This window comes from Macaca thibetana, chromosome 17, assembly GCF_024542745.1.
Source record: "Macaca thibetana thibetana isolate TM-01 chromosome 17, ASM2454274v1, whole genome shotgun sequence".
Classification (NCBI taxonomy): Eukaryota; Metazoa; Chordata; class Mammalia; order Primates; family Cercopithecidae; genus Macaca; species Macaca thibetana.
The window spans coordinates 12,180,273-12,207,408 of record NC_065594.1 but is presented as its reverse complement, the minus strand read 5'-3'; the positions used below and the strand labels follow the sequence as shown (position 1 = coordinate 12,207,408).

Genomic DNA, 27,136 nt, shown 5'->3' with positions numbered 1-27,136 from the left:
CCCTCGCTCTCTCTCGCTCTCTCTGTCTCTTTCCCTCGCTCTCTCTCGCTCTCTCTCTCTCTGTCTCTTTCCCTCGCTCTCTCTCGCTCTCTCTCTCTCTTTCCCTCACTCTCTCTCGCTCTCTGTCTCTTTCCCTCGCTCTCTCTCGCTCTCTCTGTCTCTTTCCCTCGCTCTCTCTCGCTCTCTCTCTGTTTCTTGCTCCCTGTCTATATATCTCTCTCTATTTCTCTTGTTGTCTATATCGCTCTACCTGTCTGTCCTCTCTGTCTATATTGCACCCTCTGTCTTCCCTCTCTCTGTCTCTCTATCTCTTGCTCTCTCTCTCTGTCTATATCTTTCTATCTCTGTCTGTCTCTCATCCTCTGCCTCTGTCTCTGTCTATTTTTCTGTCTCATCTCTCCATCTCTCCATCTCTGTCTGTCTCTGTCTTTTCTCTCTCTCTGTCTGCTGTCTCTGCTTCTGTCTATATCCCCCTGTCTCCGTCTCTTTCCTCTCTTTCTGTTTCTCTCTCTTTCTCTTTCACACACACACACACAGACACACACACACACACTCACACACACACTGTCTCAGCTGCTCTCAACATGAACAAATGTGGAATAAGAAACCTAGTATTTCCTCTATCACTTGTTTAAACTTCCTAATAAAACAGATAATAAGACTTTTTCCAGACTTATCCGAATTGGACAAATCATGTCCTGTGTTTGTTCTGCACGCTTGTGTCTTCTGTTCCATTTGCATTGCGATTCTCTTCGCTCGGACGCTATCTTGATTAGCTTCATGTACATTGGTGATGTCCCGTGTTTCCCGCTACCAAGTCCACTTTGTGACTGGCTTCTGTGATGGTCTCTCTGGTAAAGGCGACTCCGATGGAACAGTTTCCAGCTGTCTCACCAGCCCCGGCCAGCCCCAGCATCGCCCCACATCAGCAGCCAGACGGCCAGCCAGCTGAGCCTGCTCCAGCGCTTCTCACTGCTTCGCCTCACGGCCATCATGGAGAAGCACTCCATGTCCAACAAGCACGGCTGGACATGGTGCGTAGCACGTTCACCTAGGAGGGGATCCTTGGCTCCAGAGCTAAGTGGGTGATTGCAAAAGCTTCTACGTTTACTTTGTGAATTCTGAAGAACCCATTCATTGCCTTCACTGATGATCTCCTGGACGTAAGGCATGAGCTCTGCCGTAGCCTCCATGTGACAGAGCCCACAGGAAACGTTGCTCTATTTGTAGCTCTCAGTTGGTTTCCAGGGAAGGCAGTCAGGCTCCAAGAAAGGAAAAAAAGACAAGTAAAGGGTGATTAATTGTGAACAGAGGAAATAAAAATAAACTTGCCATAAAATAATCCTGGCAGTTTGCACAGAAACAGCTGTCACTTGTACCTTCTGGCCTGATGCAAAGCTCACCACTTAGAGCCTTGATTCATTCAAAGAGCATTTAATTCTTCAAATACATTTCTGCTTTTATTTCATTGGCAAATAAAAACAAGAATATGCAGTAAACCTTGTAATAAGGAATTGACAGAAGCATATGTTAGAACTTGAATGTGGGCCTATTATAGATGATTTGGTGGATTTGAAAAAATACAAAATGTATCAGTAATTGTTCTATGTTTTATAATATGCATATTAAAAAAATCAATGGTGTGTTTATAAAATATGTTAGAAGGTTATAAATTCATGGCCAAATCAATATATGCTTGTGTATTAAAATGTCCTTTAAAAACTGCAGCTGGCTCTAGAAAAGTAAGGATAGAGCCAAGAAATATTGTTCTTCTTTTCTCCCTTCCTTTTCCTCCAGCCCCAGCCATATTTCTTCTTCCTCTTGTAATTTTTAAATTTGTTTTGTTTTGTTGGGGACTTTTAAGTGTGCAGCACTTGAGAGATGAGTCTATCACAATTAAATTGGAAAGTTGTCCACTTGACCTGAAAACAGAGCTACAAATACATTCTGGTAACGTGACTCATGCTCTTTAGTAGTTAGAGATAGCATGCAGGCAAGGGCCACACAGAGCACGGCTGTGTCCTGTGATTAATGCAGAGAGAATGCTGAATTCGCCCGGCGTCTGTTGGGTATTCCAACAAAAGCTTGGCTTCCCTCATGCTTGCTTCCAGAGCCTCTCCCCACAGTGTGCCCCAGGAGGCTTGCATGACCTGGTTTCTGTAAATTCTAGGTCAGTTCCAAAGTTCATGAAGAGGATGAAAGTTCCCGACTACAAAGACAAGGCTGTCTTTGGCGTTCCTCTCATAGTCCACGTCCAAAGAACGGGACAGCCCCTGCCTCAAAGTATTCAGCAAGCACTGAGATATCTACGCAACAACTGCCTCGATCAGGTAGGGCTGTAACCCCCCTGCTCCTGCCCCACCACCCCCAACCATGGGATTAGATTGATGGGATGTCAGACTGAGTCAGATCTGCCCAGTATCAGGCAAGACATGCCTCTCCAAAAATAAAAGGCATTGTGACCTTTATGTGGTAATATTGAATTTGAACAAGCCACATCCTATTTGAGGATGTTTCCTCATTGGCAACTTAAATGATGACCTGGAGTGACTGCGGAAAGTTGATGTTAATAGTTTGTTCCTGTGATGTCTAATTTGCAATCCTTAAAAACTGGAGTTAAGCTATGTACTGCATTTCCTTTGTAACTATTATTTCAGTGCCACCATTGATTTCACAGTGTTCTTTTATCCCTGTTATATTATTTTTGAAAAAGAATTAGGTTTTTCATGCCTCCTTGTATTAATTCTTCTTTTTATTCCTTTGAAGCAGCATCATGACCAGGAAAACTGAAAGACAGATTTATTTACATATTTTAAAAATGTGCAAGTAAAATATGAACAAAAGTATCAACTAAGTCAAATATCCCCTCATTTTATAGAGTTAATTCAAAGCTCAAGCTAAACAAAATATTCAAAGATCATTTTCTGCCTCCGGGACTACTGGGGCCCACCATAATGGTGGACTGTGATTAAATCCAGAGTGCAGTCCGTCCTGTAGTTTACAAAACAAGCCTTTGCTTCTCCAAATTAACACCCATTAGCTTCGTAGACATTCTGTCCAAAATAAAAGTTGTGTTCTTAATTGGTAAATTGCAACCCTGAATAGTGGGTAAATTTTCAGGCAGCTATTCTGTAATAGTCTCTGTTCATCATACTTTTTGATGCCATGCAGAGAATCTGTACCAACCTAAGATGATTGTACTTTTTACTGATTTACCCTGGACCTTGGGCTCAGTGGGCAGGAATGAGCTCAGCTACATGAACTCAAAGATCCTGGCTAGTGATGCTTGTAGAGACTCCAATACTGAGACCACACTTAGAATCAGGCCGGTCTCGTGGTAAACCAGAAATCAATTTTCACTACAGAAAAATAGAATTAACTTCTTCATTTGAAGTTGTCTTTGACTGAACTGAATGTGTGATGCTCTTTGTCCCTCCTCACTTTTCATTTAGAAAATCTGCACATAATATTTTTCCGTATTTGGATGTCATCGTGGAGGGTGGGATGGCTGCTGTCGTTGTTGCGATGATGGCCGTTTAGTTTTGAGAAATGGCCTTAATAGCTTGCCTCTTATTCCCCAGCAATAAGGGTGACAAGCTCCTTTGCTAGGGTCCTCTTCTTTGGCAGATGCCCCAACATGAATTGACTTGTGAATCACGTCCCAATAGAGTCAGCCAATTAATCTGGTCACTTAAGCATACATTTTAATTTATTTTTAATCTTAGAGGTTTTACTAAGAATACACATTATTCACAGTTAATGTCCTAAAGGTGTTTTACTGAGAGAAGTTTTTAAAGAGGTGGGCTCTGGTGAATATTTGGGAAAGCCCACTCTGGTCTCTATTCCAATGCTAAAAGCATTGCAACCTTGTCATTTGGCATAGAACTTGGTGGCCTCAATTGTACATTTGTTGTTGGTTTGTGGGTATAGACCCAAGATGGTATTTTGTTAAGACACATGTTTTTCCAAGCATCTCACTTTCTGTAAGGGTATGTATCGAACTCACCTCCCTCTTGGTGCTCTTAGAGACTGTGGCTTTGCCCTTTTCCAAGCACAGAGAATATTTTGCTCCAAGAGCATGGCCAGCTAATGCTTATCAACAAAAGCTCCGTTAAGAGAAAACAGTGTTCAGGAATGCCCAAAGGAAGTGCAACCTATCTGTGTCACTAGTTCAATAAAAATAACCACTCTTGGGTGCCTGGCATGTTTCAAGCAATTTTATTATGTGTTTTGCATTAATTGCCTCATTTAGTCCCACATCCACCCTTGAATGGTGTTATCCCGGGTTCATTATGGTGGAACCAACACTTGCTTGCAAGTCTGACTCCAGAGTGCAAGTTCCTAACCACTGCACTCTGCGGCTGCTTATTATAACGGCTTTTCCCCCGTGGACTTCGGGGTGATGCCATCTCTAGCATTGAGGAGTAACCCTGTACAACTCATTGATGAATGAATTCACTGTCAAGATTTTGTAGTCGATGTTGGTCGTTAAGTCACGTAATGTGCTTTCTGTGAGAAGGGGAGAAAAAACTTTTTCCTCTGGCCGCAGCATCTGAAAGCATTGTGTTTCTTTTGGACAACTGGCCTGTTTTTTAATACTGTGGACACCAAACTCATGCATTGGGTGTGTTTTCCTCACTGTATTGGCTGCTAGAAAGCCTGGAGCCAAATATGTGTTCTGTCTATAGTAAAATCTATGTAATTTTTGGCATTAATTTTATGCAGCAATCTTATTCCTAGTTTCATCCACCCTTTTCTGTCTTTATTTTCCTTTTGCTGTAATTTTCTTATGTTTTATCTTTAATTTAATTGTATCTTATTATATTTTATAGATTACTGTAAGCCCCCTTAAATTTTTTCTTGAACAAGGGTGGCTATAAATAAATGAAATGTAATTCCACTATTCCATTCAGCGCTGAGTCTTTAGTGTAGGCAATAAACCATTCCTGCCCCCTGTAGCTTCTGAATAATGTGTAGTGCCAGTATCACTGCTGTTAGTGGGGCCAGTCTCTCTTTGGAAGCAAAAGTCTTATCAGTAGAGAGAAAGACACGGGGCACCAAAACCTCTTCCACCCCTGTGTCCATCTCAGGTCCATGTTTTAAATCTGGGAGAATGCCAAGATGAAAAACAGGGTGCCGGCAAAACCTTGGAGGAAGAAGACTCGTTTCAAGACATGGATAGTGGGTCAAAATGTAATTAAAATGAATAGAGCCACGCATCTCTTGCGTCAGTCACATGGGAGAATCCGTAGGACATCGAAGGGACTTTCACCACAACCAGTCAGCACCTGATAATGCGCCCAGTCCTGGCAGGGCTTCCAGCCGCGGCATGTCCCTCCCTTTCCTTGTCATGTGGTGTGGGAAGCACGCAGAGACCACCCCTCTGGCTCCAGTGAAAAAGGAAGGTGGTAATAGGAAGGAAAAGGGGAGAAATAGAGAAACTAAGGAATCAAAACCTGGCTGTTCCGGAGATTTCAGAGCAAGCAAGAGCTAATAAAAGCGAATCAATCAGAAAAGCGAGGGGAAAGAGTGAAAAGGAAGGAGAGCGACACCAAACAAAATGTTCTTGCTTTGCCAACAGCACCTCCGCGGAATTGAAAAGATTCCAGTCTGCCCAAGGCCTGGAGAACCCAGCCTCAAAGCTGCAGAAGATGGGAACATCCACAAATATCCCCCTTGTACGCCACGTTTTAATAGGAAGCACCGCCCCATACTCTCCCAGGGCATTGCCCTGAGTCTCAGGGAGGAGGCTCCCTGCAGCGCGTTGGCCGCTTCTCCCCGTGCTAAGCACTCTCCTCGCATATAAGTACTCATTGCAGGTGACCCTGCCCCACAGAGCCTGAAACATTGCCAGCCCTTCGCTTTCCACACTCCCGCGTGCACAGCAGTTCCTACATGATGCAACAGAGTGTTCATGTTTGCCCTTGCAGCTGGCTGTGGGTGAGATGAGGAAGTTTAGCCTTCAATTATGAACCATTTGTATTCAGACATAGTAATGTGTGAGAGGAGCCTTGCTTTGTTGTCTGAGCTTTTATTTCTGCCCTAAATCAACTGTGCACAGGATAGTTATACCTATTCCTGATGAATACGAAGTCACTGCAGTGAGAGGCTGAACCTGCAATGCTCAAAATAAGAATCTGCCGCATACTCTTCTTACGAATCTTTCTCTTTCTGAAGAAAACCAACCTTCCTTCATTAGCGGAGCACATTTCTAAAGAAGAGGAAATGGAAGTCCTGATAAACATCATTAAGTCCCGAAAAAGATTAGCATAAACAGGATGCCAAGAGGGAGATTTAATATTATTCAGATGGAATTTGAATTCTAATGCACCACTCATGCTCAGCCTCTCCTCCTAATAGAGCAGTAAGTTTTAAAAGCCTAATCATGCTGGGAAGACTTGGTACTCAGTACAAGTGTCCCTGGCCCCACTGCCTGTTTGTCACTTTGCCTGTTGCCTGCCTCAGATAAAGTAAGCAGTGCTCTGGGGCTATCCAGTGAAATTACCCTTGAGTCCTCACTTTTTTTTTTTTTTTTTTTTCTTTTTTGAGATGGAGTCTCGCTCTGGCACCCAGGCTGGAGTGCAGTAGCACAATCTCAGCTCACTGCAACTCCACCTCCCGGGTTCAAGTGATTCTCCTGCCTCAGCCTCCCTAGTAGCTGGGATTTACAGGCACGCACCACCATACCCAACTAATTTTTGTATTTTTAATAGAGATAGGGTTTCACCATGTTGGCCAGGCTGGTCTCGAACTCCTGACCTCAGGTGATCCACATGCCTAGGCCCCCACTAAGTGCTGGGATTACAGGCGTGAGCTACCGTGCCCAGCTGAGTCCTTGCTTTCTCATAGCTAGGTTTTTAGGTGAAAAACAAAAGAGAGAGGACAGGAAAACTAGACCAAGGGGACACTCATCACTCCCCTTTTATCTTCAAAAGGAGCGAGAGATCACATATAGGAGAGATGCTTATACAATGAACTCTGCATTGCTGACGGCCACTCTCCCCTTTCTCAAGAGGGTGGCTGGGCTGAGCTTTAACAGTAGATGACAGCAGGACCTGTTATACCATTTGTGGGACCAGTGAAAAGAGAAAATGTGGGATCGCTTGTTCATAAATCATTGAGAATTTCAAAACCAAGACAGCAGAGCGTTAAACTCAGTGCGTGAGACTCTGTGTGACAGCTCAGGCTGCCTGCCTATGGGTGACACACAAAAGTGAAGGAAAAACATTATACCCTCCTGGGATCTTCCTCATAACGAAGCCGAGGGAGCTGGGGCTGTTGCCTGCCACCCACTCTGGTCAGAAGGATGAGCAACAGGGAAGGCACGGTGGCTCACACTTATAATCCCAACATTTTGGGAGGCTGAGGCGGGCAGATCACCTGAGGTCAGGAGTTTGAGACCAGCCTGGCCAACATGGTGAAACACCATCTCTGCTAAAAAATACAATAAGTAGGCCAGGCGTGGCGGCTCACACCTGTAATCCCAGTACTTTGGGAGGCCGAGGTGGGTGAATCACCTGAGGTCAAGAGTTCTAGACCAGCCTGGCCAACATGGTAAAAGTCTGTCTCTACTAAAAATACAAAAATTAGCCAGGTGTGGTGGTGGGTGCCTGTAATCCCAGCTACTCAGGGGACTGAGGCAGGAGAATTGCTTGAACCTGGGAAGCAGAGGTTGCAGTAAGCTGAGATCACGCCATCACACTGCAGCCTGGGGGACAAGAGCGAGACTTCGTCTCAAAAAAAAAAAAAAAAAAAAAAAGCTGGGTGTGGTGCACACCTATAATCCTAGCTACTTGGGAGGCTGTGGCAGGAGAATCACTTTGAACCCAGGAGATGGAGGTTGTGGTGAGCTGAGATCATGCCACTGCACTCTAGCTTTGGTAGATAGAGTGAGACTCTATCTCAAAAAAAAAAAAAAGAAAAAGAATTTCTTTGGTTCTCCATTTTTTATGTGGAAAACTATCTCTTGTGAAAAATTCAGATCAAATCCTTGCTTTGGAAACTTTTTTTTTTTTTTTTTTTGAGATGGAGTCTGGCTCTGTTGCCAGGCTGGAGTGCAGTGGCGCAATCTCAGCTCACTGCAACCTCTGCCTCCCAGGTTCAGGAGATTCTCCCACCTCAGCCTCCCGAGTAGCTGGGATTACAGGCACCCACCACCACACCCAGCTAATGTTTATATTTTTAGTAGAGACGGGGTTTCACCATGTTGGCCAGGCTGGTCTCAAACTCCTGACTTCAGACAATCCAACCACCTCGGCCTCCCAAAGTGCTGGGATTACAGGCGTGAGCCGCCGTGCTCGGCCAAAACTTTCTGAAGAAGAAATGATTATTGGAAACCATTCGTTGCCATCACTGTGTTTTTCTATGAGGATGGAAAGGGGAAGCTCTTCCTCTGGTCTCAGGATCTCTCTATGCCTTAGAAAGACCATCTTCTACTCACTGTGCCCAGCGGCTTTCCACAGCGACCACTAGAAGCCCCATCCCAAAATGGCTTAAATGACAGGAAATTCATGGTCTCACAAAACACAAATGAAAAGTCAGGAAATAGGCCAGGCATGGTGGCTCACACCTGTAATGCCAGCACTTTGGGAGGCCGAGGTGGGTGAATCACTTGAGGTCAGGAGTTCGAGACCAGCCCTGCCAACGTGGTGAAACCCTGTCTCTACTAAAAAATACAAAAATTAGCTGGGTGTGATGGCGGGCACCTGTAATCCCAGCTACTTAGCAGGCTGAGGCAGGAGAATCACTTAAATGCACCATCACACTCCAGCCTGGGTATCAGAGCCAGACTCCGTCTCAAAAAAAAAAAAAAAAAAAAAAAAGTCCGGAAATAGAATAGTTCCGGGGTTAGCTCAATCATCAGTTCATCATTAGCTTTGAAGAGAGGTTCTTTCCATCTTTCCCTTTTGCCATCTGCAGCTACTACAACTGGAATCTGATTTGAGACCACCTTTTCTTTATTAGGTTTACGAAAGAAAATTTTCCTGCTGTACTTCCAACAAAAATCCACAGAAACCAAAATATATACATATGTCTGTATTTCCCGTGTGCCCTAGAAGACAAGGGCAGGGCAGGAAGGTTATTGTCAGAATTTGAGGCAGCACAAATAAATCCCTGACAACCCTCTGGACATCCTAAGATCTCAGTCAGAACAAGCAGTTCAGAGCCCGCAGCTGGAGAGCTCCAGACATGTCCAAAATAATTAAAATAACAATATTTGCTGAAACGAGAAAGAAACTTGGAAACTGAACAATACAAAGATAGCATCTCTGGATGTGTGTGTGCACGCACAAGAGTGTGTGCCCAGAAACAGCCCGCAAGACATGGTGGACAAAAGAGGAACGTGCCCGACAATTTAAACAGAAACACTGTCTGCTTTCTTCTTTTTATAGATCCTGATCAATATTACTCTGCGGTTAAAAAATAGGAATTCTTCTCAAATGGAATAATACCTGCTCATATGAGGATGAATATTTGTGAGTCACACCGAAGTATTTACCTTCAGGGCATCTCGATTCTGAGAACTCGTGCAGCACAGCCAGCCCTGTGGTGTGCACAGTCCTGGGCCTCCTTCCAAAATCAGAAAAGCAGAAGATGTAAACAAGTCGGAGATGGATCTCACCCCAATAATCACTCACCTGACATCTTGAATTTTTTTCTCTTTTGACAGTACATGCTTTCTTTCCATGCCCTTTGATGAAATTTGGAGTCATTGCCAGTTGAAGGAAGATAAATATTGTCTAGATTCTTTGTGGCGAGTCATCTAAGTATGGCAAAATTGGGCATTTTCTAGACATTCCAAACTTTAAGAATAAAAAAGAAAGTAGTTCATATTTTAAGTGATGATATTATCAGGCTGAATATCCTGATGTGTGGGATTAGAGCAATAAGCCTTGGAATGCAAAGAAATATTACTAAGAATTCTGTTTTTATGGCCACAAAAAGTAGCAGTGTATAATTTCCTCTGTGATCCATTCAGCTGACATATACAAAAACCTGAGTATGCTCTAATGGCTTGGAATCCTTCCCTTGCTGTTACCACAATTTTTAAAAAAATGAGGGCTCTTCTCCATTTGTTGCAGCAATCAGGACAGCCTTTGTCAGATACCAAACTCGGGTGGAGGCCGGCCTGGCACACAGCGTGGTCAGTAAGATGGCCTATGTTAGACATTCCTGCAGGCATAGGGAGGCACATCAGTGACTGACACTAGCGTCCACCGTCTACCTGACCAGCAACTCAGGAAGGTTCTACCTTGCTTTGCACAAGTGGGCCAACCCTTGAGCCACTGGGGAATGACAGCTGTGGAAATTGAGGGTTGAAGCAAATCAACTCCCTATAGGCATTTAAAAAATAGCAGACATGTTTTTCCCTATAAGCCAGGGCGCGCAGAAAAGTTCAGTTCCTTTTTGGATGCAGGCTAAGTCCAGCACAGGAAGTTCCTCTAGAGGGCCTAGAGCTTAACCTGCCCAACCATTGCAGGGTCTTCATTCTTGCCGGGCTCTGCTCTGCCTCAGTCATTCTCATTAGGGCCACTCTGTCCTTGATGCCTGAATGTTCCATTTATTTATCAAGTAAGGGAGGAGCCTGGGCTCTAAGAGGAAAAAGGCATGATATGACATTATCTCGAGGTTTGAAGAAAAAGCCACGCAGGACTCATTCTCACTAGAGCCATAGCTTATAGCATAAAAACAAACAGGTAGAAAAGTAAGTGCCAAGAATTCCAAAGAAGAAAAAGTAAATAAATCCCTTAAATCAAAATATGTACTTAGGATATTATTCTGTTTCACGAACATATTCCCCGTAAAACTCCCCTGCAGGGCACTGGATATGACTGTTTATCTGGGATTCTTTCATCCACCACCCACATAGTTTTCACCAAACCTCCCATTGATCAAACTTTCTCAAAACCCCCATGGCAATGTAAACCCTAGAGGGCAGGGAATTTTATCTGCTCTGCTCACTAATGACACCTAGGAACTCTAAGCATGCCTGTACACAGTGGTTACTTAATCACTACTTGTTGAATAAATGAATAAAATAATAATAACATCTGCAGTGTGATAAGATGTAATAGGTCGCAGAGCACATGCACATCTATTTCCTCACTTACTCTCCACAGTAATCCTGTGCGGTGGGGTTTTATTCTCATCTTCATTTCATAGGAGAAGAAGACAGTGTTCGGCTACTGCCTAAAGTAGCTATACTAACAGTTCAGCATGTACTAATTGGGAGGCAATTCCAGCTCATCCAGTTCCCATCCCATGCTTCCTCCTCCTCCTTACAACCAAGTGTGGCCTGGCTGACACAGCCCTATGGCTTCGTTTCAGGTGGGTCTTTTTCGCAAGTCAGGAGTGAAGTCTCGAATCCATGCCCTACGCCAAATGAATGAGAACTTCCCTGAGAACGTCAACTATGAAGACCAGTCTGCTTATGACGTGGCGGATATGGTGAAACAGTTCTTCCGGGACCTCCCTGAGCCTCTTTTCACCAACAAGCTCAGCGAGACCTTCCTCCACATCTATCAGTGTAAGTGGAAATAATGAGATTGGTGTTCTCGTGGGCATCCTTCCACTGTAACGAAAATAATTCCCTATAGATTGAGTTTTAATTATACGAATAACACATCAATCCATAAAGATGAATGTAATCCTGTTCTCCTCTACAGAAGTAACTTTTGCTCAAAGTTTGGTATGGAAATCCACAGGCCATTTGTTTATGCATTTGAAAATACCTTTTTGACATCAAAATATTCCTTCTCAAGAGAGTTTTGTGTACGATCTAAAACAAACTTCCAATACATTTACAAAAATTTAAAATGAAAAGCGACACAATAGAAGTTGTTTTATATATAGGTATTTATTAAAATTCTTCAATTTTTTAAAAAAGTAAGCATTTCTTTGGGATATAGGAATTTCAAAGTGACATGAATTAAAATGACAGCAAATAAAAACAAATGTATTTTAGTACAATGCATCTTCATTGGTGAAAAGTAAGCACACTTTTCATTAAGCTTAAATGAACTTATTTGTATTTTCACTTGGATTTTTTTTAATGATGTTAAGTTGTCAGCAAAGCCTGTATAATTAAAATAATCCCTGAAAATAACAATTGTTGATTAAGCAGCATATCCTACTATAAGTGGTTGCAATAGGGTTATTAGAAATAAACACGTGGGCTGGGCATGGTGGCTCACACCTGTAATCCCAGCACTTTGGGAGGCCGAGGTGGTTGGATTGTCTGAGGTCAGGAGTTCAAGACCAGCCTGGCCAACATGGTGAAACCACATCTCTACTAAAAATACAAAAATTAGCTAGGCATGGTGGCCAGTGCCTAAAATCCCAGCTATTTGGGAGGCTGAGGCAGGAGAATTGCTTGAACCCGGGAGGCAGAGGTTGCAGTGAGTGGAGATCGGGCCACTGAACTCCAGCCTGGGTGACAGAGCGAAACTCCGTCTAAGAAAAAAAAAAGAAGGAAATTAAACTTGTGACTCTTTGCTAGATATGACAATGTTAACATTATGAATTATTTTGATGGCCCAGATCCCAATTCATGGGGGAAAAAAAGCCATTTGGCCCATGGACTTTGAGTTTTGAGTTTTCAGCAAAATATGCCTGAAATGGACCTTGACATGGACTTGATCCAATCTGAAGAATATCCGTGCTATAGAGAATTCTGTATAAAATGTGTTTAAGGAGTCCATGATACTGCAGACTCAGGAAGGATTATAATCAGAACCACTTGTGAAAACAGATTAAGGTGGCAACCCACTAAGTAAACATTAGTTTTTCAAAGTAAGTAGGTTAAGTCAAATTAGTGACACAAGTTGCTAGAGCCCAAACAGGGAGTTCTTGATGTTGTTGCTGTGAGAGGTTGAACTGCATTTTTCAATTAAGCCTCCCTTATGGTTTGGAAGTATCAGATACGAATCTTTACATTTAATCAGTTCTTGGGCTAAAGTTGACACTAGTCTAAGGCTAAAGCCACATTACTTGAAAGAAATAAATGTCTTTGGCCCTTTCTGAGTCACAAGCAAGCAGCCAGATCAAAGCAGGCTTTATTTTAGCTAAGCAAACATTTACAGAGTGTGGCTTCTGTACCGGGCACCGTGCTGAGCATGGCAGAGCATATGGATGGATGAGACTCACTCTCTGATCTTAAGGATCTTACAATAAGGGAGATGAGGCATGAACATAAATAACTCCAACACTACAAAGTTGGAGAAGTTCCATAGAAAGGTTACAGAAAAGTCCAAGGAGAGAGAGATGAAGAATGAGGGCTTCACGGAGGAAGTGACAACTGAAGGCTGAGAGATGTGAGGAACACATTTTGGGTACCTGCTCTGCAGATAGCATAAACTGATGTCAGGAGAGCCCAGGGTATTCATCTGGCTTGCATGTATGGCAGATGTACAGAGTGACACCAAATGACACTGAAAACGACACTGGGGCCATAAAGGAAGGACATTGAATATTAGGGCAAGGAGTGTATGCTTGATTCATTAAGCATCGGGGAACTGTCGGGTGTTGTTGAGGGACTTATTTTCTAGACATTCCAAACTTTAAGAATAAAAAAGAAAGTAATTCATATTACTTTACAGTTACAATGTTCTCAGCTGTAAAGACGGAACCAGATATCCAACGAACAGTCGTTTAAACAATAAGTACATTTTATTATCTCACATAATTCCAGAGTTGGGTATCCCACAGCTCAGTGATGCCAGGGCTAAAGTCAGCCTCTCTTGACTTTCCCTTTAAGGTCACAGTATAATTGTCACAACTTATATTTATCAGGTCTTCACAAAATCACATTCCAAGGCAAGAAGAGAGTGACTGCACTTCTCCTTGGCCATGTATCTCTTTTTATCAAGGACATACGTCTTACAGAAGCTCTTAGCATTTTTCTTGGTCCCCTCAGGCAGAAGTGGCTTACTTCTTAAACCAAACACTGAAAAAGAAGACCTGGGATACCAGTTTTGGTTTAGGGCAGGTTTGGGTCTGAGGGAGGGACCCATTTCCCTGAGTATATTGCAGCTCACACCTGAGCAGAACATGTGCTTTCTTAATGAGGAAGAAGAGAAGAATGGGAATTGAGTAAGTGGCCAGCCTTGTATCTGCCGCAGGGAGAAAGTCCATCAGCACCGTGTGATTGACCCAGGAATCTGGAAGTGGTGCACAAGAGGCACTGAACTGGACGAGCATGGAGGCTCAGGGAGTCAGCATACTAATCAAGGTTCTGAATTGCCTGCAGGGACTTCCAGCAGTGAGACTGAAGAGAAGACATTCCATGCATAGACCCTAGAGTCAAAGTTTCCAAACTGCTACTGTGGCAGAGAGGAACGGTTCCTCCTCCAGTCCTCCAGAGAAGTTCTGTTTTCAGCTATGCCACTTCTTGGGCTTTTGTCAAATGATGAAGTACATTGGAGTGTTCGATGGGTAATGAAAATATTTGAGTCCTACCCATCTGGAGGAGGGAGAAGGATGGAGGAGTCAAAGACAACCATAAGGCTTTAAGGCCTCATGATTGAAAGAAGTGGAAATTGGAGAGCAGAAGGGTTCAGAATCCACAGGATTCTGAATTTGAGGTGCCAGGATCTCCCATATGATTGCAAATTATCCACACTTAAAAATTCAAACCTAGAATCATCCCCTTAGAGTCAGGAAAGGGGCAGGACCCTCAGCCACGTGGTATGTAACAGAAAGCTGAAAGAGCATAGGATCCAAAACAAATGCTGAATTTAGGTATTTCAAGCATTTTTAGTAAATAAGAATAATAATAACAATAATGGACAGGAAGTATTTTCGGAGGGATAAAAGAATAAGTGAATAGAAAGGAAACTGAGAAAACAAATAGAGATGACAGGCAACTCTTCAAAAATGATGGCTGGGAAAAAAATGTTGGCATGGAAAAGCAGCTTAGTAAAGTTAAACAATGTATACACACTGGATACCTTACCTGGAGCAGCATATTTAAAACAATTCAGCGGCTCAAGCACCTCTCACAAGCTTGAGATCATTAGTACCATCTGTTTCTGCTCCACCCCAAGCGAGAGTAAGAAAATGGGTTTGCTATAATTTTAACGAAATGGCTCTTCTCTGTGAACCCCAGGTATATCTCGTGCCAGTACACAGTGGACATGCTGGGAGGAGTGGGGACAGGTTTCAGACCGCTGAAGGCATGCTCAGGCTTTTCCAGGAACTTGGATTTGCTAATCAGGGCCAGAGTGTGGTCAGCCCTGGGATGTGACGTCACGCCTCTGGCATGGGAATGTAGGCGAATCCAGCATCCATAGCCCCCTGGGACCACAAAGCCTGGGGCCAGCCAGGATCCCCACAGAAGGTCACACCTCAGCCCTTCTAGAACAGCCAGCTCCGAGTTTGTTTTTATCATGCGCTCCTGCCAGTAGCAAATATCTGAATGTGTATTTATGTTTAGTAATATAAATATACTGGATATACCATAATGTACTATGCACATTATAAAGCACCCCCGATCAGTATTTTTAATGGGTAAGAGAAAAGATAAACACACATGGGAGTGCTAATGATTTCTTCTCACACCTCAAGAGACTGTCAGGAGCACACCTCCCCACCCCTGGAGAGTGCAGACACCCTAGTGTGGAGGCCCCCGTACCAGAACATGGCATTTTAAGAAAGACAACAGTGTCGACAGAAGCAAGCTCACGACAATGTCTTTCGCAGTGAGAGGACTAAACTGATCACTAAATAAACACAGCCACGGATGGGAGCAGCAAAAGACAGCACCTATCACTCATTTGGTGTGGTTTTCCACTTAGTTCACCTCATATTGTTGGAACCAATTCCCTGGTAAGCCTGCATAACCGGCAACCACCACCATGAGGACCACCTTCAAGGATGATGGGACTGAGAAGGGCCAGATATCCCCCATAACCTTAGGCAGCCTGGTTTTTCTTCTCCAAGCACAGCCTCAATTTCCATAAACCCCAAGATTATGGAACAGGTGACGCTGGGTCTCCACATGAAGTCAATAGCAGGCATCCTGCAAAGCAAGCCTGGGAGATTTGTAGGAAAAAGGAAGAGGTACAGGCTTCCCTTCGAGAAGCTGACCCTCTAGGAATGAGGTCAGAGGTCGCAGCAGCTCAACACCACTCCCGGTGAATCGTGCAGCACTGCCATCATGGCCTGGCTGGCAGGGGTGGAGAAAGGCAAGGCAAGGCTACTGTTCCCTAACCCAGTGGTTTTCAAACCATGTCCCACGGAGCCCTGGGCATCCTGAAAGGGGCTTCCCAAACTGTTTGTCAGGGAGGATGGGCAAGAGGGATGCCAGGTTGACAGAGTCCTAATCACCAACTTCACCCAGAAGCCCTCTGAAAGCAGGTGAGTGGGTTAATTGCTCAGAATACAGAAAGCCAGGATGGTGGTGCCCCTTTCTAAACCCTGCTTGGCCATTGAGACAGCGGGATCCAGAGTTCAGTTGCAAGGGTTGGGACTCAGCTCTGCCTCCCATGAGCTGCAAGGCCTCAGCAATTACTGACTTCTTTGTGCCTTCCCTGCTGCTCTGGTTGTTGGTGGTGGTGATGACTCTGGGTGTACGTTCGCACCAGGGAGGTGGAGCTTACACAATGCCTCCCAGCTGGCTCTTTCTGTGTCTGCTCCTCCAATGACCTGGCATCCACTTTTCCTCAGATGTCTCCAAAGAGCAGCGGCTGCAGGCCGTGCAGGCTGCCATCCTGCTACTGGCCGACGAGAACAGGGAGGTCCTGCAGACGCTCTTGTGTTTCCTGAATGACGTCGTCAACTTGGTGGAAGAGAATCAGATGACGCCCATGAACCTGGCAGTGTGTCTGGCCCCCTCCCTCTTTCATCTTAATTTATTGAAGAAAGAAAGCTCTCCACGGTGGGTTTTTTCCTCAGTAACAACAGTAATCCCAAAGCAGGCATTCCCACAGTTTATAAGACTGGATGGATGGATGGATGGATGGATGGATAGATAGATATGAATGGATATATTGATAGAGAGACAGATTATAGATAGGTAGGTAGATAGATCGACGATAGATTGATAAATTAGATAATAGATGACAGCTAAATAGATAGATGATAAATAGATGATAGATGATAAAGAGAGGATTGATAGGTACATAATAGAGAGAGATAGATAATAGATTACAGATAGATAAAACATGTCTCCATGCTACATTTCAACTTCAGGATTTGTCAACACTCTTTTCATAATCAGAAAATCTTGTGAGGCACCCTAATTCACGGGGCTCAGATTCATAGAATTATTGAGCTAGCATTGAAGAATGCCAGCTGTGATGCAGAAAGCTTGAGTTTTGTGTTGTCTGTGTGAGTGAGGAGAAAAATATACACACAGTACTATTTTACAATCTTTAGAAGGCTATATTTAAGACCAAAGCACAGGAGCTTGCAGTTAAGGGGCTTGAAACTTTGGAAAAATAGATTAATTTCATCCCCCGCTGTTCTTCCTGCCCTTTTAGTTTTCCAAGATGTTTCCTTGTGAACTGTCAGACTGTTAGCCTGATTCAGAATATCTAAGATATGTGATCATTGTTTTTATTTGGAAACACAAAAGCCTGGGATCTGGACAGCATCTGGGTATAAACAGAAAACAAAAGGGATGAGTTTGGTATTGTGACAAGCTATTTGGTGTGGGATCTGCTTAGCACACTCACATTCAATTACAGAGTCATACAGAAGAAATACGCCACCGGGAAGCCAGATCAAAAGGACCTCAACGAGAATCTGGCAGCAGCTCAGGGGCTCGCGCACATGATCATGGAATGCGACAGACTTTTTGAGGTGAGCAAAAGGCTCGAACCTCCGCCTCCCTAGTCGCTCTTGGAACTAGATAAGACACTTGGGATTGTTGCTACATTGATGGTTTCTATCTGTTTGTTCCTGATTTTACAATGACAATCGTATATGCTATAGCTCTGGTGTTTGCTTCCAAGAAAGCTGAGGAGCTAGCTAGACAATTGAGGCTTTGATCAGGAACTCATACCCTTGGTATGAAGACCTGATGGTTTTCATGCAAACAGTTGCATCACCTGCCATTGTCAGGTTCAAGGCCAGTCAGCCAATTATGTGCTATTTGATTTTACCTTGGGACTTGATTAGGTTAAACATCTGTGTGTGTGTGTGTGTGTAATACTGAGGGATCTTTGTTGCTAAGAACCAATGACAGCTTATGAATACAGCCACAGATATGTAAAAGAAGTAAGTGAACCAGACTTGTGGCATACTTTTGTGATAGAATTGGCATTTGTCAATGGGAAAAGTGTGCTAAAAAAGTAAAGCTATTCCCAAGTCCTGTTTGATGTTTCCCTTCACAAGTCTATCTGTTTTAAGTCTTATTCACGGTGGGTAAAGCTGTCTGAGCCCACATTTTGCCGAACTGAATAAAAAGACATTAAAGGTAAAATAAAAGGGAAATGGAAAGAATAAAGGGGAAGTCATTGCAATGTTTTGAATAATAAAAACAGCCTCAGAAACATATTTGTATTTCCTGACTTTAGGAAGGCCCCTCCCGTCCTTGGCAGTGATCTTAGGAAAACATCTCCGGCCGTGTGGCCCTCGGCCCGTGGCTCAGAGCCGGGTTGTGGGTGAAATGGCTTTGCTTTCTGAGTCTCAGCGTTTCTTTGGCTCAGTGTGTTGCCCTTTCGTGCATCCGTTGGTCTAGGTTCCACACGAGTTGGTGGCCCAGTCTCGTAACTCGTATGTGGAGGCTGAGCTCCACGTGCCCACCCTGGAAGAACTGGGGACGCAGCTGGAGGAGAGCGGGGCAACTTCCCACACTTACCTGAATCATCTCATCCAGGGCCTCCAGAAAGAAGCCAAGGAGAAGTTCAAGGGATGGGTCACGTGCTCCAGCACAGACAATACAGATCTTGCTTTCAAAAAGGTAATCTCAGAGGATGGAAAAAGATCACCCCAGAAAGCCACAGCTAACCATCAGACATGTGTTTTTGCATTGAAAACAGCTGCTGTGTCCACAGGGCTTGGCACACACATGGACAGTTGAGGCACATGAACCATTCAAAGACTCAGTCCAGAGATCTGTTGCGTATAATCAGAGAGTAAACCATTGAGCCAGACAGCTGGATCCCGGTCCTGGCTCTACCCCTTAGCTGTGTGATGTTGGGCAAGTCACACACCTCTCTGTGCCTCCGTTTTCCCGTCTGTAAAATGGGCATTGTAAGAGGACCACTGTCAGAGGAAGGCTGATTTTAAAACCAAATGGCTTAGAATAGTGCCTGGCACACAGTAACCACCGGGTGTGCTGGTGATGATTATTTTTATCATCATTATTATTCTTTTAAGCTTAAGGACTAAAATGTTAAACCTGAGGTATGTAGCATCTCTCTCAATTTACAGAATCAGTGATGGTTTTTGAACACCCAGCAAAGTATGACAGAAAAACTAAAAGCCCAAACAAAAAATGTTGGACCCATTTCCCAGACAGCCTCTTCAGCTTCTGACGTTGTGTTTCCCAAGGTGGGCGACGGGAACCCCCTGAAGCTGTGGAAGGCTTCTGTGGAGGTGGAAGCGCCCCCTTCGGTGGTCCTGAACCGCGTGCTGAGAGAGCGCCACCTGTGGGACGAGGACTTTGTGCAGTGGAAGGTTGTGGAGACTCTAGACAGGCAAACAGAGATCTACCAGTACGTGCTGAACAGCATGGCCCCCCATCCTTCCAGAGACTTCGTGGTTCTCAGGTGAGCCTGACTCTAGGGTTTATGATGTTCTGTTCCAAAGGCAGGACACGAGCTGTAGATGTGAGCACTTCCTGGTGGCTCCCACCGAAGTCCAGCCTCCATGGGGAACACTAAGCCGGCTCTTGTTTCCCTCAGTGACATCTGAGTTTTCTGTGTTGATGCCTGACTTCCTGTGTCTTTTCACCCAGTCTACAGCTCTGCCTGGGCTCTCTGATTGCCCCTCTCCTCGTGGAGCACACAGTTTATTAGGCCATAAATATTATTCATTTCCTCAGAGCAGACGGCCCAGAAAAGCTGCTGTTTGTCCAGTTGCACTTTCTGCCAAATTATGCAAATGGATCTGACTGGCTTTTCTTCTGATTTTGTTTTTCTCCCCTGGGAAAGTGTGTAACTCTCACGGCTGGGGTAGGCATGACTTCAGAACCCATCTTTTTAACTTCAGATGCTCATAGCTAGTTGCCATGCTCAGAAACCTTGGCACTGCCCTGGAGGTCCAGAAAAGGCTTGCTGATTCTGTGTCTGCCAAGGAAATATTGCTTCTGATTGAGGTAAGGGTTGAGTTCCAGACCCCTGCTCTCGGAGTTTGGAAGGGGATGCTCAACCAATCATAGAAAGTTTGCACAGTAGAGATGCAGCATTGCATCAGCCAGAACAGAAATCGAGGGTACTAAAGAACCTGAATAAAAGGTAATTAGATCAATATATCCTTTTTTATTGAAAGTCTTGGCAAACTCTGTCTCATGTCACAGATCAGCAATGTAAAAAGAACCTATTGTGAAACTCCCAAATGTATATTTAAAACACTTTATGAAACCAGTTTTGATGGCAAACTAAAGGTTACTTTTCACATGAGCTCTTTATGACTTTGGAATTGGCCCTTGGAACCTTGACTTTTAAAGGTCAGTTTTCCCCAAATAATACATGGATTTATCTCTGCTTCCTTGGGATCCTGGTGGAGAATGCTGGCAGTTTATAAGGGTGGCATAGTACCAAAGTTATTAGGACATGAGTCATCTGGTAGAATTCAACTTCATGCTTTCACTCCACAAGGGGAAAGCTGAATAGCTGTTTCAGGATGGCTGCCACAGGAATGGGGCCATGCCATAGCGTGCCTCCTCCCTCCCTCCAGAGGAGGCTGAGGGCCTGAGTCTGTGTGTGGAACCTCCCTCCTTCCATCCATCCAGCAACCCCACCAGCCTGCTATTTATCAGTGCTTCGTTCCGTCACGACCACGTGCCAGGCACTGTGATAGGCTCTGGGTATGCCAGGTGAATGCAGAAAGCCACTCTCCTGCTCCCTTGGGGTTTGTAGTTCACTGGGGAAAGGCCATAAAAAATAAGAAAGGGAGATGGGCTGACTTGTCCTGGGAGGTATGAGATAGGGAGATAGTAAGGGATGGAATTTTAATTAGAATGGTCAGGGCGGGGTCTCGCTGCACTGATTTTTATCCAAGACTTGAAGAAGTGGAGTGGACCGTGAGGCCCTGAAGGAGAAGAGACACAGTCCTCCACGGGCTAACAATGAACCAGATCTGGTTCCTAACAACAGGAATTCCTTATGTGTAGGATACAAGGAGGTGGAAAGTGACGAGTGTGGTGAGGAGGCACAGGGCTGAGATGCCTCCTGTCTTCAGAGCATCTTCCAGTCTAGTCTAGCACGTATGAGGCTGGTCACCTTTCAGGATTGCTGCATGTGTCTCTCACGTCACACCCGTTGCTAGCTCCTTGGGAGCTTCCGCTGAGAGATGCTGGAGATTCTCCCATTTATTCTGACAAACCTTTACAACTTTCAGTCGTCACGATTTATCACATCGTCGTTCGTGAAAAGAGTAGTCACAGCATGGAAGTCGCTGAGCGTTTGTGTGGGGCTTGGTTATTCCCAAGTTCTTGTCAAGCACATATCACCATTTCTCTTCCTGGTGTAGGAGGACAGGCTGAAATCATGGAGGAGATAGCTTAGTAAGGGAATAGAATTTGCGGAGTAAATCATGGGAATTCTAATAATACGATCTATTACTATAGATCCCTGGGGCAGAAAGGTAAGTTAGAAGTGGTTACACAGATGTTCGCATAGCTCCTGACTCCCATTCACAACCTTTTTTCAAGGGGTAGCCACCTCTGCTTGAATAGCTCCAGGAACAGGGAACTCACTGCCTCCCAGGGCAGCCCATTTCATTTCTGAACAGTGCACATTGTTAGACAGTGCTTCTCTCCTGCACAGAAATGTGCCTTTCTATCTCTGCCTGCTGGAGTCAAATCAACCATATTCACTTCTTCTCCCACTCAAGAGCCTCTCAAGTATATGAAGACAATAAGCAGGCCCACATATGTTTCCTTTCCTTCAAGCTGAGCGTACCAGTTCACTTCTCCTTGAGCATCCCCTCCTCCAGGAAGCCTTCTCCATATTCCTCCCGTAGCCCCCTCCGTGTGATCCCAGAGCCCTCCATGCATAACCTTATCAGTGCATTTACCTCGGTGCTTTTAGAATTCTGTTTAGAGTGTCAGTTTTTCCTCCTGGACTGTGTCTATCTTTATGTGCTTGGTGTCTTCTCAGAGCCTGGCATATCTAGGTGCTTAATTGATGTCTGCCGAATGAATCGAATGGGTGAATTCTAATTCCTAAACTGTAAAACCACCGCTATGAGAATGGGCAGGAGCCTCCACGGCCAAGCAGAGCTGGCAGTTCCAAATGCAGATCTGAAAGCTGCAAGACCGTTTCTGGCCTCAAAGTCCCAGACTGAGATCCTTGCTTTGAAATTCTCTGTATAAACTTTACACAAGCTTATGAAAGCCATTAGCTTAATCTAAGTCACTAGCATTGGAGTCTAAGCCCAGGTTGTTGGCAGGAAAATATAAACACAAACCTTAGCTCTGTGTTCAGGTTCTTCTTCCTCCCTCCATCATGACTCTGACGTGTGGATTGTTTTGCTACAGGACCTGGAAGACTGATTTGCCCAAAGGAATGTGTACCCTGGTGTCGCTCTCTGTGGAGCACGAGGAAGCCCAGCTCCTGGGTGGCGTGCGAGCAGTGGTGATGGACTCGCAGTACTTGATAGAACCGTGTGGCTCTGGCAAGTCGAGACTGACTCACATCTGCAGGATAGACCTGAAGTAAGTGCTGACTCCCCTCATGGCAGGCTCAGATCTTGGGAGTCTCAGCTTGTACAGCACATCCAGCAGGGATGTCACCTTGATTTCTTATTTCACGGTATTTGTTTCCTCATTGCCATTAGCGTGCTTTCCTAGGTGGCTACGTATGCCTCCCCTCTGTCTTCCCCCCTTTCCTGAAATTCTGCACCTCTTTGCCTTTTTTTATTTTCTGTTTTATGCCCACTTATATTTCTGTCTTTCTCCCATGAAACACACACCAGCAACAGAGCCTGACACATAGTAGGTACTCAGTAAATCAGAGTTCCCTTCTCTTGTGTTTCGTTTTGAGACAAGTTCTCGCTGTGTTGCCCAGGCTGGAGTACAGTGGCACCATCAGGGCTCACTGCAACCTCCACCTCCCGGGCTCACGTGATCCTCCCTCTTCAGCCTCCCCAGTAGCTGGGACTACAGCTGCCCACCACCACACTCAGCTAATTTTTATATGTTTTTGTAGAGACAGGGCCTCACCATGTTGGCCAGGCTGGTCTCGAACTCCCAACCTCAGGTGATTTGTCCACCTCAGCCTCCCAAAGTGCTGGGACTACAGACATGAGCCACCGTGCCCGACCGTGTATTTCTTTTATGCCTGCCCGCTTTTGCTGCTCCCTCTGGTAGTTCTTTGAGAAGAAAATAAACCCAACCCCTTCAAGGCATTCATGGTGCTAAACCCAGTTCTTGGTCTGGGGAGACAAAACGGAGTTTTCACAGTAAATTCTGGATTTCATCTGAATCTTTTCATTTTACCCTGAGGTGTTGGTATCATTTGAAAGCACGTGATGAGTACTGAAATGAGAGCAGGAACACTTAGCAGCCAGGACGTTTTCAAGGCCCCTGATGGCAGAATGAGGTCTTGAGCCCCTTGACACAGCAGCCCGAACTGTGTGCAGGTGCACTGGTCATCGGGGCCCAAGGGCAGCCCTGTCCACCATGACTAATTGCTGTGATTTGAAACAAACACCTTTCCCACTTCCTCTCTGCTTTCTTTCCCCACAGAGGTCACTCCCCAGAATGGTACAGCAAAGGCTTTGGACGTCTGTGTGCGGCCGAAGTTGCCAGGATTAGAAACTCTTTCCAGCCCCTCACTGCTGAGGGCCCAGAAACTAAAATCTGAGTTTTCCCCAGCGTGACATCAAACTCAGGGAAGAGGAAACTAAAGTCACGCGTATGGCAGAGAGTGTGCACGTGAGAAAGCGAGAGAAAGAGGAACTGACGGACGTGGTTGATGCCTAAAAATGGAAACGTTAAGAAGTTGGAATGTTGGAGATGCAAGAATTTCCAAGAACTTTCTTAGCCTTCCTGGAGATGGCTATATCCCTACTAATATAATTTTAAAATGAGAACATTTATCTATATTACTTAAAATTAAATGGATTATTCCTTGTGCATTGCCTAATTTGCTATTTAAAGGCTTCTAAGAAGCATATATACTTAACTGTAAATAAATGTATGTATAGCATATGTACATATGTGTGTATATCTCCATCTTTACTGTATATATGTAAAATACCAATTTTATATAGAATTGTGTGTTTTGAAAAGGACGGTGTCTGACTCAGTGAGTCCCTTCCTCACATAGTTCTTTCCAAGTGGCTCTGGGCCCCATCTCTCCACTGTCCTGTAAGCTGTGCAGAACCTGCTGCTAACACCAAGGTGTGAACATGCCCTGATGCCTAACCAAACATTAGTTAACCAAAGGAAAAGAACGTTAAAGGAGACTTATGTGTCATTTTGTTTCTGTTATTCAAAAACTGAGAGTGGAGTTCTGGGATAAAGCAGGGAAAGAATAATTACTCCTCCTTAAAGCAAAGCGGAGGGCGAGAAGTCATTACCAAATTTAAGGCTAGATGAGGAGTTGCCACTGGGCCCCAGTAAGATGGAATTTCCATGAGATACGGACCACTGGAGTCCGTGCGAGTGACTGAAACAGAAGCTATACCTCTCACTCCCATGCCCACCACTACAGACCCCAAGTCGAGATGAATACCATAGCCTTTACTTATTCACAGCCAAAGGAAGCCCCTGTGTTGTCTCAAGTTTTTATAAATACATTTCATAATGTTGTTAAATGTCATTCTATTTGACCAGTGGCCTATTTGGTCACAGTTAATTGGTGTTTCCTTATTGCACTGAATTTAACTTCAGACACCACACAAAGGGAGATGGTGACCATTCCGTTCAAACCCTAGATCATAACAGCTTCAGGGAATTCATATTTTGCTATGTGTAGGATACTCTTAAAATGTAATTCATTAACCTTTTACAATCTGAAAGACAGGGTTTTTAACTAACATAAGACCAAAACTATGTTCTTTGATTAGTTTTAGAAAATATGGTCAGGTTTATTAATTCTTCTGTGTTTCTTCACTAGCCAATCCAACCTACCTATGCATTTGACCCAACCTTATTTATTATTGTACAGACTAAGCAAATTGACTCCCTTTAGCCAACTGCTAATGGATCGAATGTGCTTTTTATTGTAATTCAACACCAATGGAGAGAAAGATAACTTATTGTGTGTTTGATTTCAGGGAGAGAGATTTTCTTTAGTCATTCATAATAGAGATTGATATGATTTAGCAATGGTGTTGGAGAAAAAAAGAAAAGCAAATGAGTGTTTTCAGGTTTTTTTGTATTATATGCATTTATATAATGTTTCTGTTATCAGCAATGTGCAATTATTTTATTGAGCGGAATAAAAAAGCTTTCTATGAGTTTGATATGGTGCAAGGAAAATCATACAGTTTGAATTATGACCTAGAAATGTTTCATTCCCATGTCTACCTAAGAAGGTAGCAGCAAATCCATAATTTTCCTTTTGGGCAATGCTTTGTGAGCAAAACAAAGTCCCTTCTGCCATAACATCTTTAATTTAACCATATATGCCAGATTACTTTATGTGCATCAGCAAGATCGCTAGTGAAGTTTAGTCCAGCTAAACACTGGTCCTGCTCCTGAGATGGGATCCTACGTGTTTGCAAAACATGATAGGCACACGAGGGTGAGTGGCTTTGTATCGCCCAGAGGGGGGCTTGTCCAGATTTCACATACACATGAATTACCTGGGGATCTTGTGAAACTGCAGACTCTGCTCCAAGTAATCTGGGCTGGGCCTGAGATTCTGCATTTCTCAGGAGTCTCAGGGATGCGTATGCTGCTGGCCTAAAATCACACTCAGAAACGAGGACCTAGAAGATCCCTAAAACAGAATAAAAACAAATGTGATTGTATTTCTGACTCTCCCTCTCTTCGAATTATCTGACTTTTTTGTTTTTGTGCACATAGTAATCATATCACCGCTACATAACAACACGGTGCATCTTTTTTGGAAAAGGGAAAAAAAGGAGAAAAAACGATGCATCAAGCTTGTTTGTCAAATACCACAGTATTTTATTCATTGTTATCTTGCCAATGGAAATAAAGTACGCTATTGCATTTAAATATTATATTTATACCTCATGTATATTTTTACCTCAATTGTTGGTATCAATCATCAATTGTAAATAAATAATTGCCAAGGCAAATAAATTTATATATATTAAATATTTCCTATTTTCTATAAAATAGATGTTGATTTTCATGCTTCATCTTTACATGGAAAACTTGCTTCATGAGGGAGATTTCCCCCAAGATAGCCTGCCATGACCTTGACTCCTTGGTACCGTCTAGTCACTACTGTCTTCAAATACAAGGAAGTTGTTGTCAACAGACATTCATTATCAGGCTGGGTGCCTTAACCTGGGTCTAAGGGATTAAAGTGATGAGTGGGGATTTTTTTTCTTAAATTTAATTGTCCTTAAATCTGGAAGTTATAAAAACACATTCATAATATTTTTATCAAAGGTTTAGTAAACTCTTTAGCTACATTTTATTTTTGTTAAGTGAACGAGAAATCAAGATTTGATGAAATGACTTACAGCTGCACTACTAGACCATGAAAAGTAGCCACAAACGACTCTGAATCTCTTCCCTTCTACCCTTGAAATCTGAGCTTCACTTCTAAGTATCAGCAGAGAGAGCCCTTAAGAAAGCAGAGGCTCTCAAACATTCTCAGGCACAGGCTTCCAAAGCCACAGAAGCCCAGGAGACCGTATGCCCCTACAAAAGTTGTCCCAACTCTGCTCTCTCCTTATCTCATGTACTTTCCCCTGTCACTTGCAAGTTTTGCTTTCACAGTAGGCAAAAGGGGAATTCAATGGCGCTCTTTCTCTTCTACATGAAAGAAAAGAATGTGATGGCCATTCTAGCAGCCCCAGGCTACAGATGTCCTGAGAA

The 27,136-nt window shown here is 43.9% G+C and overlaps 1 protein-coding gene across 6 annotated transcripts in view; it reads left to right on the top strand.

Moving 5' to 3' along the window:
• STARD13 (StAR related lipid transfer domain containing 13) overlaps positions 1 to 26,412 on the top strand; it is a 556,563-nt gene extending 530,151 nt beyond the window's left edge. For 5 of the 6 annotated variants that reach the window (XM_050766579.1, XM_050766578.1, XM_050766576.1 and 2 more), the window contains 9 exons: positions 861 to 1,034; positions 2,171 to 2,330; positions 11,329 to 11,527; positions 16,666 to 16,876; positions 17,688 to 17,802; positions 18,683 to 18,904; positions 19,498 to 19,715; positions 22,649 to 22,825; positions 23,858 to 26,412. In XM_050766579.1, the coding sequence (XP_050622536.1) occupies positions 861 to 1,034; positions 2,171 to 2,330; positions 11,329 to 11,527; positions 16,666 to 16,876; positions 17,688 to 17,802; positions 18,683 to 18,904; positions 19,498 to 19,715; positions 22,649 to 22,825; positions 23,858 to 23,975 (1,594 nt within the window). In that variant the 3' untranslated portion in view covers positions 23,976 to 26,412. The remainder of the gene's footprint in view (positions 1 to 860; positions 1,035 to 2,170; positions 2,331 to 11,328; positions 11,528 to 16,665; positions 16,877 to 17,687; positions 17,803 to 18,682; positions 18,905 to 19,497; positions 19,716 to 22,648; positions 22,826 to 23,857) is intronic. The other variant, XM_050766580.1, reaches the window with a different exon arrangement.
• The last annotated feature ends 724 nt before the right edge of the window (positions 26,413 to 27,136 follow it).